Genomic DNA, 16,418 nt, shown 5'->3' with positions numbered 1-16,418 from the left:
GATAAAAATGAGTCCTTTCTATGACCATTAACACATTTAATAACTTCGATGTATTTTGTTAAAGCAAACGTACCCCAGCACATGGTAATTCGATGCTACTGTCAAGGGGAAAGATATGATCATTATTTAGAAGGACTGTAATTTGTCCAAGTAGCTGAGTTGGTATCCTTTGGTAAAAATAGTTACTGGATCTTTGGATGCATACTTTGCCAGATAATCAGCCACAATGGACTTGTTATCCACCAGTAGTTTTCAACTGTTTAGCACGGAGGACCCTCTGCAAATATAACCACCGCTTTGGGAATTCCTTATGCTAACTTCTGAGAGTCAGTGTCAGTTAGGAAAATGGTGCCTTAATTGCAGAAAATGTTGTTATGCAGCAAAAGAAATAATGGGCTAGAAATCGCTCCGAGCAGTGAATGTACAGCACACAGCCAGCCACCTCCCATCCCTTTTCAACTAATCCCTTCTCCTTTCTCCCTCATATTTATCTAGCCTCCCTTTAAATGCATTTAAGCTTTTTGCGAGTTCCACATTCTAACCGCTCTCTGGGTAAAGAAGTGGTTTTAAATTTCTTGGCCTGTGTAAATAGATGTTTGTACAGGTTGCAGTAACATGCTTTGGTAACTTAAATTTTATTAGTGTTCAAAGGTGAAGGATAGATTTTTTTTTTAGCATGCAGAACATAACCTCCAGGGTTAAATACAATATATACCTCTACTATTAAAGTAGTTGAAATGTCACATCCCAACAATGATTAGTCCTTTAGGTGAAGCTCCCAAGGTACCTTTAGTATGGTAGTATGATTGTCTGGGTTCTGGATCAAACAGGTTCACTGGTTGGGCCTTATAACCAAAAAAAGTGACCGTTGCAAGCTCCCCCTCGACTCATGCTGGCAGACTCCTGTAGTTCCTTCAGACCCTCCCTTGAGTACTTGCAAGCTGAGCCCACTATGTTCCCCAAGCTCCAACTCTAGACTACCCATTTCCTTCTAGTTGGCTCCTCAACTCCCTTCTCGTACCTAGCCCTCCCAATTTTTCTCTCTTTTGGTCATGTTCTAGCATGCACTCTTATCTGTCCAATGCCGATATTTGCTTTTCATTCAGTATAGTTTAGCTGCCATTTTGCTGTGCTCTATGGTTTTTAAAATTGGAGAGATTTGAGTGCATCAGTAAAGGGACATGTGATAGTCAGAGATTGATTGGGAGACATATGGAATGGAGAAAAGAGTGGGTAGGAGCAACTTGCAGAAAGACACAAATGAAAGAATAATTAAAGTCTCTTAGATTGTAAAGCTGTGGTGGGGGGTGGGGGGGGGGGGGGAAGGAAGTGTTTAGTCACGATGGTCCAGCCATTATGGTGTGGGGTAGGCTTAATGAACCAGCCAGTCTTTTCCTCCGTGTCAATTTTGTATGTTCGTATGGGACCATGAGAAAAAGTGCAACCCACAGACAAAGACAGAGTGTGGGAAAGAAGAAAGAAACCATTATAAGAGGCCCTTCTGGTTTGTGGGCAGGAGGCAGCAATGCTTCTTATACTGTAACTGGTACTAAAAGCAAATGAGACACTGGTACTGAATGAGAGGCATAGGCACTGTTTATTTCTAAGTAGCAATGTGTGAAATCACTAGTGGGAACAAATGAATGATCGCTGTCTGATAAATATTTCCATGAGTGAAGTAAGTACTAAGGGACATAAATGAATGATTTATGCACTCCTCTTAAGTGGAAATATTTCATCAGGGCATAAATATGCATGGTTATTTTTGACATGTTTATTGAATTTATTTTTCTTTCTAAATGGGAGTATTAAAAGTGAAGGACACTCTTGATTGCCCCCATTACATTGAGAACTATTATCCAAGTTTTATTATTTTTGGGAGTCTTTCTAGTGATGAGGAAGGAAAGAAAACCTTTTACATTTTGGCCCCAAGTTTCAGTAAGTAGCTTTACTAGCTGGTGTATCAAATTAGCAATTTCCAGTTGAGATGTAGTTTGACTTGGCTGCAGAAATGGGCTTTAGAAAATCATTTTTGCTTACTTCACCAGTAGGAATTTCCCCCTTTTCCAGCGATCATTGTGGCCTCTGATTCAGATTGGCAGTTCAGTCTTATTGTGGGTAGTTTTGTGCTGTTGAACTGCCCGATTTCATTTCTCGTGTGACTCTTACAGCAGTAAAGAAATTTTAAAAAAACTTACAAATGTTGCAAATCTAAAATACGAACACACAGCTGATTTGTCATTATCCAAAAAGAGAAACATAGATTAACATTCTGGGTGTATACACTGTTCTCTTCTGATAGGCCTGCAATGTATTTCCAGCAAAGGGAATTTGATCCCAGTGGTCTGAACTGATCCAAACCAAGATTTGAGGTGAAAAGATAATGTGCTGTAGTAGATAACTCTTCCATCCAGACTCTCTTGCTTCTTACCATTAAAATTCTCTACAGAAGAAGTAAGTTGCAATTATGTGCTCATATTGGCACCAAGTACTATTTGCTTCATTTACTTCCTGCTGAACCTAGTGTGAATTTTCAGATTTATATTTAAATGTATGATTCACTGCTGCATAGAAATTAAATTGGGTTTACAACTTCAGTTCTATACAGAAGCCTGCCACCCAGCTGATTACCCCAACTGTATAAGGGGCATGATGTAATTGAAACTGCTCTGGGGAAAGGAAGTGTGTTCTTTGGTTGGAGAAACTAGTAGAAAAGGATCCTACAGGTTCAGATTGCAATTCTGTATGCTATTCTGTTAATCCTATGCAGTCAGAAATACAGCAGCTTCACAAAATGGGTCTGTTTGCACCTTTTTGAAAATTATTTTGATCGTTAATGTCTGAAAAGAATTCAAAACTTTTTTTACCCATTTTTCTTGCATTCTCTTTCGAAGCCGCTGATTCCTGCAGTAGTACAATTCTGTCGATACAGATAGCTCCCAGGTATCTCGTCCAAATAATTGTTTAAATGAGCCTATACAAAGAAAGAACTTGCATTGATATAGTTCCTTCCATATCCTCCAGATGTCACACCGTACTTCACAGCAAATGAATTAGTTTTGAAGTGTAGCCACTGTCATTTTGTAGGTAAACAAGTCAATTTGTGCACAAGATCCCACAAACTGTATATTAGATAAACCTGTTTCTGGTGGTGTTGGTTGAGATAAATGATGTCCAGGTTACTAGGTGAACTCCCCTGATCTCTTAAAAAGAGCCATGGGATCTTTTAAATCCACCTGAGAAGGCAGATGAGGCTTTGGTTTAACATCTAGTCCAAAAGAGATGACCTCTGACAATGCAGCACTTCCTCAGTGCTGCACTCATGTCTGAGCCTAAGATCAATGCTGAAGTCCTGCACTGGGGCTTGAACTCTCAAACTTCTGACTGTGAAGCAAGTGCACTACCCACTAAGCCAAGGTTGCGCTGAGAATATCAGGTTATTTACCATGAAAGTGGTCAGTCAAGCCTGTCCTTGTTCTCACCACCATCCACACATTAGTTCTGCAGTAAAGGATACTGGGTAGTAATTGAGAGCAAGCACCCTTGCTGATTTTTTTTCCTCCTCCCCAACCTAGGGGCACAGAGGCCCCAACAATTGCATTCGTAATTTCAGCAAACTCAGCACCGACAGGGAATCAAACATGGGACCTGATCCATATGTGAAAGTCGTAAAATTAAACCATTTAAAGCTTTTATTGCTGAAGGCTTTGTTCTGGAAGTTGTATAAATTTTGTTGGTCTGTTGTGGCATGCTTAGAGAGAGTTCAGTCTGTGGTAAGTATTTAAGTTCCATTTTGGGAGTGACTGTAAATATTGGGTGAGGTTGGAACTTCTGCAGAGTAATTTGTGGTTTGTCTGTAATGTGCGATACTGTTACTTAAGGAAGTGGTATATGAAGAATTTTAATCGGGTAATGCTGATGGAACTGAAGAATGGAGTTGCTATGGCAAATGAACGCTAATACAGTATTGTATAGTCCTCGATTCTGTGCATGTATGTTAGTGTAATTTTGTTTGTAACATGCTGAGACTGCTTTCATTTATTGGTTACAGTGCACATATAATCTTTATAGATGAGTTATCATTGTTCAATATTTCTACTTACAAATTGATCCAAGACTTGACATTTGGGACCTTTGAGCCTACAGTCCTGTGTTTCTGGGGATTGTACAGTAGAACTGACATGGTATGAATTAAATTTGGTAAATTGTCTTAATACTGGTTTCATGAAAAAGAAAATTAAACTGAATTTGGTAAAATTGGCTGGTGGGTAAAGATGGGAAGCACTAATGAGGAAAGCACTGCCTTGTTTTACTCTTACTAATATTTGGGAAATGCCTGAAAGTGCATGTCGATATTTGTTATGGAAGGTTCAACACTTTGGGCCATGATTTGCTGTGGCAAGGCATTTAATGGCATCTGCCATTAATTAGACTTACCCTTGCACGTTTAGGTTTTTAAATATTATGCATGGTAAGTTGCTGAAAGTGTGAGCTGATAACGGGGCAGTGAGGGAAACAGGGCATCTGGGACCTGAGTGAACAGGGCAAGCAACTGTGTATCTCCTTAACCAATCAGATTGAAGGATTGTGAAATGAACAGTGCAGGGACTGAGAAGGAAGTGTAAATTAAAGTCGGTAAATTCAATGTCAAATCAGGTACAGAAAGAGAGGGAAAGAAAGATTGGATTGAGAGAAAAAAAGAGACAAAGGAAAAGTTAAAACATTTTAAACTTAAAATTTTACATTTTTAAAATCTCCAACCACAATTAAAACATGAAGGAATGAGACTCCACACTTTTCAATGCCAGAGAGGTTGACTGGCAGTAATTAACACTTATCATGCTGTTAAAAGGGTGCTTAGACTGAAATGGACAAGACTTAACTTTCTGTGGCTAGTTTAGTTCGTATCCGTCACGAAAATACAGGAACTTCACGTCGTTTAATGCATTTCAACGGTGAAGCGGATAGTGAGATGTCGTTTTCGTGAAACTTACAGCAGAGCGGCGCATCTTAGACAGCAGCTTTTGCATTTCTGTCTTTAACCTCGCATCTGCCCTTGACTGAAGTTGCTGTTGCATTTGCCCATAAATAATAGCGAGCGGCATTAGGCGCACCATTATTTTGACAGCAAATTATGGCTCATTATCTCTGTGAATTATGTTTGCGATGGTTTGCTTTGAGATTTTGTTTCAGATTGATCCTAGAATGAATGGAAAAGTATTGTGAAGCGAAAGTGGAATTTTCTGATCGGGTTACACACCTGACAGTGGTTGAGAATGGTCCTGGGAAAGTGGTATTAGTGTTACCATACTGCATTGTATAAATACAGGGAACCATACCCATCATGTATTGCTGTGTGCATCAGTTGAATGGGAAACTGAGTGCCAAAGATATGATTGATGAGTGTCTCCCTTTTTTACTCCTGAGTTAGATCTAGTATCCAACCATTGTCAGAGATTACCTTTTTTATTGCACATTTTTGTCTGTTGCGTTTTCTGTTCTTGGGGAATGATTTTCATGGGTTAGATTGAAGTGTTTTTATTTTTGGGCCATATAAACAATGCTTTTTTAATATCGTTGTGCAACAGTTCGAATTAGTTCAGAAATGTGCTCCAAAATGATATTTACATGTTTACGTTGTATCTTGTTAGTAAATGTTTATACTTGATGGTCATGAATGTTTTAGTTCTGTGACATAAATCACACTTCGTACAACTCCAGGTTAGATATAGGAAAGATGGTCAGATGTAGAGTGAAGCTTCCTTTGGCTCTTAACAATCTGATTTATCCCTGATTGTACCAGCATGAGTGTTTTCCATTTGTTAGTCATCTGTACTTTCCATTGTACACTCTGCCGTTAATCAAAAGTATTTTTTTTTGCTAAGAAGCTTGAATTATCCAGTAATTCAGATTAAGCAATGGCAATAATATAGGAACATATGAATTTAGTGCCGAAAAAAATTGAGTCATTAGGTAATTGAATTAAGTGACTGACTTGGAGTAAAATGTACCTCCTATTTTCTAAAGATTCTAACATGAGCAGAGAAATAATTTAAAATAAGAATTCATTTAAATTGCAGGACAACTTTACCTGTTCTTAATACCTTTTTGATTTGCAAATATATCAAAGCACACTTTGCATTGTGTGTTTGTCCTACTGAATCAATTTTGATGTCTGATCATTCATGCAGTAGTTTCTTGTAGAGGAATTTAGATACTATTAACTATATTTTATAAAGGGCCATATGGATTCCTAAACTGTACAGCTTTATAGTGTACTGCAGCACAGTTGTATTTCCACTGATATCTTGATGTGGCATCTTGAGATATGCAAGTGATTGTTCCTAGGGTGCTAATATTGGAGGTGGAGTTTTTGTTTGTAAGCTCTGACTACTGGTTGGAAAGGCAGGCTGTGCACAGTTTTGGCTGTGTCATTACCAAGTGAATCTCCTCTTGTGGATTCTAATGGATGTTTCTTCATTACTGATGTAATCTTGCAGCATGACTTGCTTTGTTCCTCCTGATATTTTCCTTTTGGTGCAAAGACAGTACTATACTATATGTACCTGTGTCTTTCTAGTAGTCCTTTTTACAGTGGGCTGAGGGACATTTTAAACCTCAGCATAGCTCTCTGCTTTACATTTTAAGAACATCATTGTAAAATTGGTAGAATTGGCACTCAAGTTTAACTAAAAAAAATTAACTAGGCTTGATATCTATAGTTTTTGGAGTTTAGTTGCAATGCTATCCTTGTACACTTTTTTATTTAGTTTTCTCCTATTCTGAAGACACTGACTTGTGGGTGATGTCAGCTTATCCAAATGGCAGTTATGTGTTTGACTCTGGACAGTGAATGTTGATAGAATTATTCAATGGAGAGTAGGTGCAAATGCACGTTGCATTATCGTGGTCAAGCCAAATCATCTTGCCAGCATCCACACGTGCATATTTTCAACAAGCAACAGATTTAATTATGATCAGGAGTGGGAACTCCAGCTGATATTTCTACACCCGCCGCAAACTCCACCCCCCCCCCCCCCCAAAAAAAAAACAAGCCTGGGATATGTATGCTCAATGGTTGCAGTCTCTTCTGAGGCAGAAGATCATTGGTTCAAGCCCCACTCCAAAGATTGAGCACATAATTTAGGCTTACACTTTGTTTAGCGCAGAATTGAGGGAGGTGTCTTTTGGATGAGGTGTTAAACTGAGGCCCCATCTGCTTATCCAGTTGAATATAAAAGATCCCACTGTACTATTCAACGAATAGTTGGGGAATTCTGCTGGTGACCTAGCCAACATTTATCCCTCAACCACCACTAAAAACAGATTACCTGGTCATTTATCTCATTGTTGTTTCTGGGACCTTGCTGTGCACAAATTGGCTACAGCGTTTGTCCACATCATAGTGACTACACTTCAAAATAATTAATTGACTGTGAAATGCTTTGGGACATCCTGAGGATAGGAAAGGTACTATATAAATGCAAGTTCATTTATTCTTTAATTGTGGCATTGGCATTGTTGCCTCAGCTGAACTCTGCCAATGCAGTACAGACCAATGATCAAAAATGAAACTTTCCTTTCTGTGTTGCACAGCACAAGATGGATCTATAGATTTGTATAGTGAGCCATTGGACGAATTCCCCTTACCTATGTTTTTCAAGAATCTTACCTGCATTATTATCTGATTCATGGCAAGCTCTTTAAATATCCTCTCTGTAAATGTTCACCTGGCTTGTTTTTAGAGGTATTATTGTTAAACCATCGAAATGGATGTCAAGTATTTGAAGAAATTTAATATCACTGTGGCGATCCTCTGATTAAGCTCTGAGGGCTGTGGTAGAATTTCTGTGCCAAGCTATTTTACAGTTGCAGGAAATATTGACATTGTTAAAGCTACTGTGTATGCTTCATAGGTTTTCTTTTCATTACAGTAGTATACACAAATAGTTTAAGGAAACAAATCCTGTATATGAAAACTGCAGTAGATGTACAGTATCTGAAGGCCCAGTAGATTGCTTGATAGAATCTATATAATATGAATTGTTGATGCATGTACATAGAACAAAATCTTATATTTTTAAGTGATCAACATTAGCACTGTAAAAGTAAGCATGTAGATTTCCCCTTGTGTTTGCATGTTTTGATGCTCAATAGGAATGCACTGGGTGTCATAACTGAATACAATTACAGCACTGTATTTTTAACATTGTTAGAGTCCAATTATTTTATGCTTTATATGTAATTAACCACAGAAGAAATTATGTCCTGTGTATTACTGTAAGTATGTTGTCAATATTGCAACTCGTCGTGAAATCTGTAGGTATGTTTGGCCATGCAGGGCCTACATTTGCTGAAATAAAATTTGCCTTGTCATGTAGAATTACTCCTATTCTGCTTTAATTACTTAACTAAGAGCGCTGTCCTGAATCAGGAAGACAGTGACGTTCTCTTAAGCTGTCTTTGTGGACAGATGGTTGTGTTCATTGACGCTGGCTGTCCAGAGTGATGCAGGATGCAAATGCTGCTCTTTGGACAAGACTCTTACTTGTTAGTAATCCATTTCATATCCAAGTGGAGCTTTGTTTTCAGTAGCGTGAACTGCTCTTTAGTTCTTGGTTTGCTTTTTCTTCAAAGATCTAATGCTGTATGTGTTTCACTATATTTGGATTTCCTTAACGATATAGTTTAAGCCATCAAGTGATATTCAGTTTCTTTATATACTTGATATAACAATATAGAATATAATATCTCAACAATATTTATGGATGTTTTCTCCTCTATGGTGATTGTTTATCAATAATTCCAACTGAACTTGCAGTTTTCAGAATAGTCATTCTGTGCTGTCATTTACCATCCATTATACAGTTTCTGAAAAACTGAAGAGTACTGTTTACAGTGGGCTAACCTGGAGGGGCTTCAAGTATTATATCAAAAACCCCTTTCTTTCAAAAGGAAATTCTGGATCTTATTGCCACATGGTGATCTTTGCAGACATGTCACTATATTGCAAGTAGTACACTGTACAAGTACCACTGTAATCAGTGTAGTAGTGATATCGTACTGACTAGGGTATTGGTAGCTGTTAGTGTAGGGGAAATAGCAAGAATATCAGTCTTTATGGATACGTTCCTGTGTTTTGAAGGGATGGTGCATATATATATTTAAAAAAATCATGGCCAGCCTTCCACCTTGCACCCTCCGTGAACTTCAACTCATCCAAAACTCTACCTGTATCCTAACTCGCACCAAGTCCTGTTTACCCATTATCCTTGTGATCGCTAACCTGCATTGGCTCCTGGTCCGGCAACACCTCTATTTTTAAAATTCTCATCCTTGTTTTCAAATCCCTCCATGGCCTCTGCCTTCTGAGATCCCTCCGTTCCTCCAATTCTGACCTCGCGCGCATCCCTGATTTTCTTCACCCCACCATTGGTGGCCGTGCCTAGGCCCTAAGCTCTGGAATTCTCTCCCTAAACCTCTCTGCCTCTCTACCCCTCTCCTCCTTTTAAGATGCTACTTAAAACCTGTCTCTTTGACCAAGCTTTTGATCACCTGTCCTAATCTTATGTGGCTCAGTGTCAAATTATGTTCGTTAACTCTCCTGTGAAGTGCCTTGGAACTAAAGGTGCTATATAAATGTAAGTTTATATATGTCTGGCCCAGAAGCATCCTTGCTGATTTGCAAGTTACTGGTAGTCCACAATTCTTTTGTCTCCAACACATAACTAAAAGTTTCCTCGTCTAATAAACTAGTTGTCCTACCTGAAGATCGACTGGCTTTCCCAGTACCTATCTGGGACACATTGTACAACAGTTTTAAAGTTTACTAACATGATGTTTGAGCAACCAAATAGTAGAACTTAATTTTGTGATTATTTTTTTAAGTAAAAATGCCTTTCAGCCCATTCACTGCTAAAATTTAATTTCAAAAGTACTGACTAATGTCTGTACAGTTATGTTGCACAAGTAAACTGCTCAACCACTCTCATCTACTGAATTCTCCACATTTCTACTGCATCCTAAATTCTTGATTTAGAAATTGTGTTTATTAAGAATAATCATGAGATTTGATCTGATATTTTAAAGCTCATTTTCATAATTGTAGCTTTTGAAGATCATTGGTACAGCTGAGCGTTCAAAGTACTGTGGCAGTAGAATTTGTAGAACAAATGTGACCTGGTGAGATTATGAACTGAAAATGCAGATTTTAAAAACTGTAGTATATGAAATAAATAGGAACAAAACCTTCCAATAATTTGGTTTAAATTGACAATTGTTCAGTGTGTGCATTTCTCATTTCAGGAAGCAGTTCTCCAAAACTGGCTGGTATTCCTGTTGTAGAAACTGTACCAGACTGAAGAGCAGTCCTTGCACCTGATTTACATTGTACATGTTTATTGTTGATGTGAAGCTGAAACTTATATTGTGAATGCACTGAATTGATTTATTTTGAGAGGTTGTAAAATGTTATAAAAGGAGGTGTCATGCACTGTAAAATTGGAAATCACAAAAATTACTACAAAAACAGAAAATTTCAGAAATGCACAGCAGGCCCATCCACATCTGAAGAGACAAGATTGTTATTGTTTTGGATAGAAAGAAATGCTTCCATTTATACAAAAGCAAAATACTGTGGTTGCTGGAAATCTTATTTTAAAAACAGAAAATGTTGGAAATACTCAGCAGCTCGGGCAGCATCTGTGGGGAGAGAGAAGCAGAGTTAACTTTTCAGGTTGATGACCTTTCGTCAGAACTGGAAGAAGTAAAGGCTTAAAAACTGTTAAATAAGTACACAGCCAGAAAAGGGGGGGGGGGGAGAAGAGAGCAAAAGGGAAGGTCTGTGATTAAATAACGAAAGGGATGATGCAAGACAAAGGGGGTGGATCATAACCACAGGTGCTGGTAAAGGTTGCTACTTACAGCTCCTCTAGACCCATCTTTTGTTTTTTCACATGTTCCATTACCACCATCATCCCTTTTTGTCATTTAATCACTCCTGCCCTCCACCATATCACAGACCTTCTCTTTTGTTCTTTCCTCCCCATCCCCCTTTCCCTGGCTCTGTACTTGCTTAAAAACTGTTAAATCTTTACTACTTCCAGTTCTGATGAAAGTTTATCGACCTGAAACATTAACTGTTTCTCTCTCCACAGATGCTGCCTGACCTGAGTGTTCCCAGCATTTTCTGTTCTTGCTTCCATTTATATCTGATTTTTAAAAAATTGCTTGCGTGTATTTCCAAGCTGCAATATTTGTGAAGTTTTTGTCATCATTTTGTAATTTTTGTTATAAATTTGTATGTCCATATTTATAATGTAAATTGCCCATGTAAACATCCTGTAATTACATCTTCCCACCAGTAATGGTGCTATGGCACATAACTTTTGCATTTCCAAGCTCCTCTGGCCACAGTGAAGAGAAATTCTTACGCTCCAACCAGCTCTACTTCTCTCCGACCCAAATTGCCAAAAGTTTCTCTATTTATAACCACAAATAATATAAAATAAAAATACTTGACCTGAAGACCATACTGATCTTGACTCCCCATATTCAATGCTACAGGAGATTAACTGTTATAAAATAAAAACAGAAATTGTTGGAATACAGAGGTCAGTCAGCATCTGCACAGAGAAAAGACAGTTTAAACTTGTGTGTCGGGCCCTGTTCTCCACCCCCCCCCCCCCCCGCATTCCTCTGATGTGCCCTGTGACTTTTTTTTACATTAAAAGGTACAGCAACTGATCTTTTTTGTTCATTTATTTTAATTAATGCTCTAAGAAAATGAAGGTGTATTTACAGGTATCTCTCCCACTTGGAGGTTGTGCACATGGGGTCAAAGACATACCAACATAACTCCATTATTTAAAGAAGTTTCTTGTAGGATACAAAAGTTGTGGCATGCAGAACTGTTGAAGCAACTTTGTTTTGCCTTTTATGTTAATTACTGTACAGAACAAATCTGAAATTCTCTCTGCAATAATTTTTGAAGTGAGTGAAATCACTGATCAATGTTCCTTTGTTCTTATTTCTTAGAAGCTTTTTTACCAAGAAGACAAAGGAACCCATTCCTTCTGTTTTTAGTGCTCCTGGTTGGAAGTTATTTGGGAAAATCCCCCCAAGGGAAAATCCACAGAAGGATTCCAAAACAATACAGCAGGTATACATTTAAAAGAATTCTAAATGTATCATGTCTCTTACATAGTGTCCATCAAGCTGTTTAGATTGAAAATGAGCTTCTGTTTGCTGCATAGCCTGTAAATATAGAATGTCACTATCCAATTAGGTAGATTTCAGTCATTTAATGTTAACCAGTTGGTTGCACTTTGCTTTCATTGCAAAATCTCTGGTCATGATTTGCCATAGTGATAAATATTTTATGTGAATGACATCAATCACTTTAAAAAGTATGAATGTTAACAGAAACCTGTATAATTATGCTGTAGATAAATAGAATGGGACATGAAGCAGGAAAAATTAAATTTGCAAATTTTCTACAAAAAAAATCACTGGGATAGAGGGCAGAAACATTGATTGGTAAATGGAGACTAACTACACAATTTGACATGTACCTTGAAAATTATTGCTCCAGAAACTACAGAAATTGAATTCTAATATGCTGTAACACTTTTTATTAGTAACCTTGTATTATACTATGTAGTGGAGGTCTTTCACATGGCTTACCATGTCTTATCTGAAGTCAAAGTGGTGTAAGATGGCAGCAACTGATCTCCCTTCATGAAATGAGACATCGTCTTGTGTTGAGTGATTTAATTTCTATACTGTGTGGTGTACTCGAGTTGGTTCCAGATCGTATATCTTCTTTCATTCAATGAGATGAAATAGGTTTTTAGTGTTGTCTCAGTACTTCCGTTTTATTTGATGACCATGTATTGGAGAAGCTATCTTAAGCCTAATTGGACCTGAAATGGCACTTCCTCTCAAATGTTTTCCTTTTTCTAATTTTTGGAGAACTTCATTGAATTCTATAGAACAAGATTAGTGAAGTAACACATGTCCCAGGCTTTGAGCATGTTGAGTGCTGTTCCAATTTTACAAAGTCTACATTTTAAAGTCCTTGTGGTCAGTACAGCGACAGACTGATGCTGAATTGTCAGTGAATTTAGCTCTAACCGTAAGAGAGGACAATGCATATAGTCGTATAATCCAGTAGTTGATGATGGGTCTTTGTTCACTTTTCTGGGTTTGGTAAATATGTTGCTTATGTTTTGCTGCTAAAGTTACTTGGAACATTTTATTTTTTCTGTGAACAATTTAGTTACCCACTTAGCCATGTGGAAGTGAGGTGTCTTATTTGAGTAAGAGCTGGCGGTGGCAGGGTGTTGGGAGTGGGGGGGGGAGGCGCGGAATAGCAAGTACCCAGTTCGGGTGAGGGTGACATACTAGCTGTGGAATTCAGTTTATTAGCTTTCAATTTTATTTTATCAATCTAAATTTGCAGCATTTTAAAATGTATTGCCCTATAGTACAAACAGGTTATTTTCTAATTGTGCCATTTGTCTGCTGCAACGTAAAGCTGCAGCATGTTTGGAATATGTCCTTTTGCCTGCTGCATACCAAGCTTTCCTCCATGTACTCCCCCTGTGCCCTTCGCTGCGTGTAAAGCCGCAGTACATTTGGTATGGTCCATTATGTCTTTTATCCGCTGCGCACCGAGGTTTCCTCCATGTCCTCCCCCTGTGCTCTTTGTCTGGCACGGGGGGAGTGGCATATGGAGCACAACTCTAGGCACTCAGTAGACAAAGGGCACAGGGCTTTAGTCGTTGGTGATACTACCACAAGTCACTGCTGAGATTACTAGCACTGCATTTATATACAACTGAAGCAGTTAATCAGACAATCAATTGTAGCACCACAAGACCACATAGCTGCACGAGATGCTGTGCACTACTAGGAACGCACAAACTATTGAGATTAATATCACTTCTGAGATTAACTACTGATACCACTACAATCATACAGCTAGTAGTTTATGAATAAATTGTAGTGCCATGAATTGCAAGTACACAACTTACCGATGGCAGCTATTCTAATGTCAGTGTCTGTTGTGTGCAGGATACACCCAAATCTGTGCCCTGACATGGAGTCAGCAAGAAGGGAGAATGAGAGAGAAAGTTTTAGCTGTATGTGAACTTTGGGAAGAGATATTTCTGGCAGAGATTAAGATCAGAAGTTAAAGGCTCCTTTTCATCTAGGGAGTTATGTGCTAGGTAAAGAACATAAGAGGTAGGAGTAGGAATAGGCCATTTGGCCCTTCGAGCCTGCTCCGCCATTCAATGAGATCATGGCTGATCTGATTCTGGCCGCAACTCCCCTTTCCCGTTTGTTCCCCATATCCTTTGACTCCCTTGCTGATCAAAAACTTGTCTAACTCAGCCTTGAATATATTCAATAAGTCAGCCTCCACCGCATTTTGGGGCAAAGAATTCCAAAGGTTCACAACCATCAGAGAAGAAATTTCTCCTCACCTCCATCTTGAATGGATGGCCCCTTATTCTGAGACTATGCCCCCTAGTTCTGATTGGAAACATCCCCTCAGCATTTACACACCATCAGGTCACCTCAGAATCTTACATGTTTCAATAAAATCTCTCATTCTTCTAAACTCGAGTGAGTATAGGCCCAACCTGCTCAATCTTTCCTCATTAAGAAAACCCTTCCAAACCTGGAGGATGAGTGGACAGTCTGGATGGAGGAGGTTTCCTGGGATGGGACAGTGGCAACTCGCTTGGTAATGTTACCACTGTGTTATCTAAACTCGGAAGTGTTAGCACTGCATTGCCTGAAGTGTGGGGAGTGTTAACACTGTGTATTGTCTGAACTGTGGCGATTGTTAGCGCTGTGCGTTGTCTGAACTCTGAGGGGTTATGCCTGCAGTGTCACTATACAATAGTAACTATCTGTGTTGTCAAGCAGAGCATGAATGCTGCAACCTGCCTCTAGTCTGACTGCCACTGACTGGATCAAATTAGGTTATAGTCCAACAATTTTATTTGAAAATCACATGCTTTCGGAGATTATCTCCTTCGTCAGGTGAGTGAGTGAATAAGAGGTTCTCAAATCGCATATCTTATTAAGCTGGGACACCATCACACCAATCAAAGGTGTCATTGGTGTTCAGACAGGTTAGCCACGGAAAACAGTAGGTCCCAGTACTGATGTATTTACTGAAATAAATTTTTGTTGTCCACAGATCAAAGAATAAACAGAAATCAAACTTTTATTGATTTGTTACTATAAATCTCTCAATTTTCTTTCCTGCACTGAAATGTAGACTATCCTTCGTTCTAACTTTCAACAATAGGCTGATCACCATTCAGTTGAGTGTACAGTCTTTTTCAAAAATCCTTCGTCCCCTTAAGGTGCTGACCGCGGCTGGGGTACAACACCACAGACACCTTATATACCCTCTTATTCTTACCCCCTCCCCAAATGCTGTACGATTTGCCATTGACCCATCTATGAAAGGACATTTGGTGCCAATTTTATCCACAGACTATTCCTGTACTGTCTCCCCATGTATGGTGTGGAGTGTAGCCAGTTGATCGTTGAGCTCAGCATTCCTCTGCATGAGTAACATAACTTCCCAAGTGATCGTTCTTCATACGTGAACAAACCCTGCACAAGACACTTCATCCTAAGCTGCTTGTATTCCTGAGGCTGATTTCATACCCTCGCCACCGACTACATCTCCCTCCCAAGCCGATATTTCAGGCTGAACCAGACTATTCCACCCCGAGCTGAGCTTCCAAGTCCATATCCTCTCTATCACCAAGACTGTCTACTTCTCCCTTCGTAACATTGCCCATCTCTGCCCCTGCCTCAGCCCATCTGCTGCTGAAACCTTCATCCATGCTTTATTACCTCCAGACTGGACTATCCCGATGACTCGTCCTAATGTCTCCTTCTTTGGCTCAGTATCAATTTTTGTCTGATTACGTTCCTGTGAAGAGCCTTGGGATGTTTTATTACGTTAAAGGCACTATATAAATGCAAGTTCCTAATATTCCTAAGACATTAGGTTAGCGGATGGAGAAGACCATAATCTATTACTTTTGGGGATAGACTAGACCCAGGTTGGAATTTGTAGCTGCCTATAAGTTGTTTTTGCCACAGGTGTTCAGGATAACTTATTTGAAACAGTTTTGTGATCACCCAATGAGAAGATTCTCCTGGAGTGTAAAATATCTTGGGAGAAGGATGAAGGCAAGCACTGAACACCAGCAGGGTAAAAACAAACTGATTTAATTCTCATTTTCAGCTGTAAAGATCCCTGAATGTGATTAGATCCACCCACTGCTTGAGAGGAGGAGGGGGGAAATCACATGACCTGGCTTAACTCTGGATGGGTTGTTGATGTGCAAAATGTAATGACCTTTAGTAACCATTCTTTGTTA

At 39.0% G+C, this 16,418-nt stretch overlaps 1 protein-coding gene across 2 annotated transcripts in view; it reads left to right on the top strand.

Moving 5' to 3' along the window:
* tbc1d12b (TBC1 domain family, member 12b) overlaps positions 1-16,418 on the top strand; it is an 89,919-nt gene that overhangs the window by 25,672 nt on the left and 47,829 nt on the right. The window contains exon 2 of one of the 2 annotated variants that reach the window (XM_068002469.1): positions 12,037-12,160. The exons of the other annotated variant lie outside the window; for it this stretch is intronic. Within the exon in view, the coding sequence (XP_067858570.1) occupies positions 12,037-12,160 (124 nt within the window). The remainder of the gene's footprint in view (positions 1-12,036; positions 12,161-16,418) is intronic. 2 annotated transcript variants of the gene reach the window in all.

This window comes from Heptranchias perlo, chromosome 21 (genome assembly GCF_035084215.1).
Source record: "Heptranchias perlo isolate sHepPer1 chromosome 21, sHepPer1.hap1, whole genome shotgun sequence".
Taxonomy (NCBI): domain Eukaryota; kingdom Metazoa; phylum Chordata; class Chondrichthyes; order Hexanchiformes; family Hexanchidae; genus Heptranchias; species Heptranchias perlo.
The sequence above is the reverse complement of the archived record's forward strand: the minus strand, read 5'-3'. Positions and strand labels throughout refer to the sequence as shown.